This window comes from Cimex lectularius, unplaced genomic scaffold (genome assembly GCF_000648675.2).
Source record: "Cimex lectularius strain Harlan isolate CLEC.00 unplaced genomic scaffold, Clec_2.1 scaffold36, whole genome shotgun sequence".
NCBI lineage: Eukaryota > Metazoa > Arthropoda > Insecta > Hemiptera > Cimicidae > Cimex > Cimex lectularius.
Window position 1 is genome coordinate 225499 of NW_019392648.1, and position 4488 is coordinate 229986.

The 4488-nt window shown below is 33.0% G+C and overlaps 1 protein-coding gene across 1 annotated transcript; it reads left to right on the forward strand.

The window, feature by feature from the left end:
* The first annotated feature begins 567 nt into the window (after positions 1–567).
* On the forward strand, positions 568–4247 carry LOC106668401. Its single transcript, XM_014397094.1, has 2 exons — positions 568–845; positions 3922–4247. The coding sequence occupies exons 1-2, from the start codon at positions 738–740 to the stop codon at positions 4204–4206; spliced, it is 393 nt and encodes a 130-aa protein (XP_014252580.1). The 5' UTR covers positions 568–737; the 3' UTR covers positions 4207–4247.
* The last annotated feature ends 241 nt before the right edge of the window (positions 4248–4488 follow it).

The window sequence follows — 4488 nt, forward strand, 5'->3', positions numbered from 1 at the left end:
GCCCTGCATTCGAACCCGACATATTTACAAATGGGCTTTTTTTTTTTCAAAAACACCGGCACCCTGAGGGTTTATATGACCTCTCATGGGGTCTCATGCTGTGAACCCTCGTAAAAAAAATAATAAATAACAACAGCATAACATGACGATAGACGAAAAAAATTAATGTCTTGAAACGTCTCTTCTTTCGGATTTCGGTTTATCGATTGTTTCCGAGTTCCACCTTAAGGGATTTAAATCATTGAAAAGTTGCGGAAGAAAAGAGAAACTATAAATTAAAGCCTTGAAGAATGAGAAGGGGGCTTCGTCAGGGAGGGAGTTCAAACAAGTGGCATCCATCAAGAATCGTCGATAAATAACAAACGTTTTAAGCAGTCTATTAATCTTATTCGAAGATAACTCTCTTAAATTGATGAAAGAAATTCAATAGAGTCGACCCTCTTTGGTGGATGAGTTGTTGAGGAAAGTAAGTCATTTTTTATTTACGCTCCCCTGCCTGTCCAGGATACGAACAAGACTCCCTACGGTATGTAATTAATATGTAATGTAATTTACAAACATGTAAACATACGTACTATATTAGCTTATTTTCAATATCCAAGAATCACCTGATAACGCGTCAGATTGCTATTTCAAGTTTGACGATCATGTAAACAAAAAACAAAAAAATTTAAAAAATTTAAAAATAGCTATTAGTAGTTTTTCGTCTTAAAGTGTCATATTAATCGAGGTACAAGATGGTCGTGGTCGACATCTGTGATATTGGAGAAAAACTCGATCTCGAAAAAGAAACAGAACCCGAAGATAACGGCAGGCACATTAACCCGCATACTTTCGGGACATTAGTAAGAGCTTAATTCTAAGGAGTCTAAGAAACGTTTATTATAAACTACTGAAAACTATAGCCGAACTTTAAAAATCTAATTAGTCCTTTAACACAGTAGGATTCTGATGTACCTCAGAAATGTCAGCCTCAATTAAATTTAAAATTTGTAACTATTTTTTATTTCTGCACTATAGGCAGAAAGTTGTAAAAAAAAGAACAGGGTGACCACAAATCAGTTTGGTACCATTTGGCGCCTATGGTCCAAAATATCCGCCACGGTTTAATTCGGATTGTTATGTTATTATTTTCAGGCGAGAATCAAACCGATTGTTTTATAACAATAACGGATTGATATGGTGTAAAAAAATTATCAGAATCATATTAATCATGTTACGACAACGCAAGACAATACACAAATCAATTTATAGTTTTATATTGAATACATTATTGTGAAAAATAAAAATTAAATGATAACAGAGAACAAAATAATGTAAAAATAGACACTAGCTCTCAGCAAGTTTAACTTTCCCTTAAGAACAGGAGCTGAACTCACAAATGGGTAGTTTTATGCATTATCAAAAATAAACAAAACCAGTTTAAAACTAATTAGTAGAAGCAGTACACACACAATTTATTTGACTATTGTTAGTTTATGTAAATAATATTATTTTATTAATGGTACTTTCAAAATATGCCATCTTTAAATTTATATGTTTAAAAAAAATTAAATTTATCTGAAGAGTAAAAAGAATTTACGTCAATTTTGATATGATGAATGAATCTTGATGCTACATTACGCGTATTATTCTTTCTACGCGATGTCTTGGTTGAGATAAAAAAGTCAGTGTCATGAGCGGGATTCGAACCCACGACCTTCAGCTACGCCGGTACTCTACCACTTGAGCTAACGTGTCTTCGATCCTCTCGGACACAACTCTCCATCTCAACCTACAACCGTTCGAATTTTCCCTCTTTTTGCGATTTTCAAAACGTAAATGTTTACTTCATGCGTTAGAAACAAATTTTATTAAAACATTTGTTCTTGTAGAGTACTTTTGACTTTTAAATTATTTTGTGTTTTATCTTCTATGTTTATTTAGTAAAAATTTTAATATAGGATTTTGAGCAAATTGGAAATATTGCAGATTTTGTGGTGCCTCCCCAAATTAGGATCCTGTGTTATCAAAGACTGTGCTGACACAAAATAAAACAGACCTCAATAAATCTGGCTGTAAAAAATTTCTTAAAATTTTAAATTGATTTTCTATTGTTTTTAATCAAAGTAATATGAAACTGAGAATAAATTTTTTATCAAAATTTATTCCCAAATATTTGACTTGATTAGAAAAGGGTATAATCGGGCAATTACAATTAAATTTATTGACGAAAAAATGTAACACTTCATTTTCATTTGTCATTTTGGTTTGAGAGACTAAAAATATTTTAGTTTTAAGTTATTTAAAAGTAAGAAATTACTATCTAACCAGTTTATCACTAACATATTTCATCGTTAATATTTTTAGTCAATCAAATCATTAATATTTTTATTCAACATCACAATTCTTGCCAGAAAAAAGTTAGCTGTATCATCTGTGAATACGTGGCGTCGGTGGCCATAACGGTTTAGGCGTTGACACGGCGCTCATCACTGTAAGGTAAAGGTCCCGGGTTCGAATCCAGCGGCCCTCCATTCGAAACCGACATACTTACAAATGGGCTTTTTTTCAAAAACACCGGCACCCCGAGGGTTGATAACCCCCTCGTTAAAAAAACATTGTTTTACCTGAAAGCATTAGGTTAAGAAAATGGTTAATGTAAATTAAACTAAATTAACATTCCCCTTTAGAACACCACTATTTATTAAGTGTGATAGCTAAAAAATGTTTGGCTTATTTTTTTAAGTGTCAACAAATATGATTTAATGAAATTATAATAGATTTGATACCAATATTTAAAAATACTTGAGATACGCAAGAACAATCCTATGACTATATTTTTATTGCCAAGAGCGTTTGATATAAAATCAAAAGCCTCAAAAAGTGAACCTTCTGCAGATTTTCATAATTGAAAATTAAAATAATATGGTGAAATTATTTTGTTATTAGAAAAAAAATCAACAATTTTTTTAAAAACATTTTGCGAAAAATTTTTTCGGTGTTAATGTAATCATCATCACTTTTGGCCCGATTTATGAAATGGAATACCAAGAGATTTCTTAAATTCAGTGGGAAACTGCCCAAGTTTAAAAGATAAAATATAATTGTGAAGTAGAGAATTTTCATGGAAGACAAAGGTGTTTTTACCTTATATTCCATTTACCATAGGTGATGATGACGATGCCAAAATCGATACTTTCTAGACTGCAGACAAGAAATTTTGAACAAATTTTATTGAACTTGCAAACTTCATATCGTAATTACATAAGCTCTTCAAAATTACATAATATTATTTAATATGTGTGGTGATTAATGACCGTTAATCGATAATTATTCAGAAATCGTGAGATGCGGTCTGGTGTGATATCGGTTTCAGAAAAACATTTTCTTTATAGTGCCAACGTTTCGATCTTTATTGAGATCATCTTCAGGGCTCAAAGTTTGTTTTCTGCGTAATTGTGCGCTGTGTTGAGAGCGCCCAGTGGTAAACCATGTTTATAACTCCCAGGCCCTGGAGACGATCTCAATAAGGTTTGGTAACTGAATTCACTATGGAAAGCGTTTCTACTTCAAATTTCAATGGAACAGTTTATTGAAGACATACAGATTACATGAGTTGTAATGAATATTATTATACAATTGAAATAAGTGAAGCTTAGAGGGAAGTACCACTGGCACTCTCAACACGACTCGCAAGAATGGCACAATTACACAGAAGACAAACACTTTGAGCACTGAAGATGATCTCAATAAAGATCGAATCGTTGGCACAACAAAGAAAATGTTTTTCTGAAACCTACATCACACCAAACCGCATCTCACAATTTCTGAATAATTATTATTTAATATTTCAAGCTAGAGGTTTATACATCCTGCAACTAAGGACTCGTTGATAATTGATTCAAACACAATAAAAAGAAATATTTTCGCATTTTTCAGGAATGGCAAAAGGTGGAAGAAGAGAAGATATTGAAGGATTCAGTTAAGCGTATGGACAGAATGAAAAACTTGCATACCAGCATGGATAGAATATGGAAGTATAACTACCTCGAAACAGAAAAAGTCTTCAACGATTTCTTGCCGATTAATACAAATGACGGGAAAAAGCCAGAATGCGCTCCACCGAAATTGGATAAGTTTCCGCTCAACCAACATTGCGAAGTCGCTAAATACAAACAATGCGTTGCAAAGCTTACAAATAAAACCTTCGAGACCAACGAATAAAATGTATAGAAATGAAAAAATAAACTACTAATAACTTAAAAGGTTTTATTTAATTATAATTGTAATCTAAACTGCTGGTGCTGTACGCCACCTAAATGAGCATTGAAGAAGAATGTTTTGTATCCTTGCCTTCGTGTTCCTGGTGGGTTATTTGCAATTGTTCGGTGAGTCAATAGTTAGACAATACTCTCATGTTTAATGTCGCACAGATAAGCCAGAAACACACTTACCCGATGCTACGCCATGCGACGCTACCCGATGCTACCCGACGCAAATCCAAAC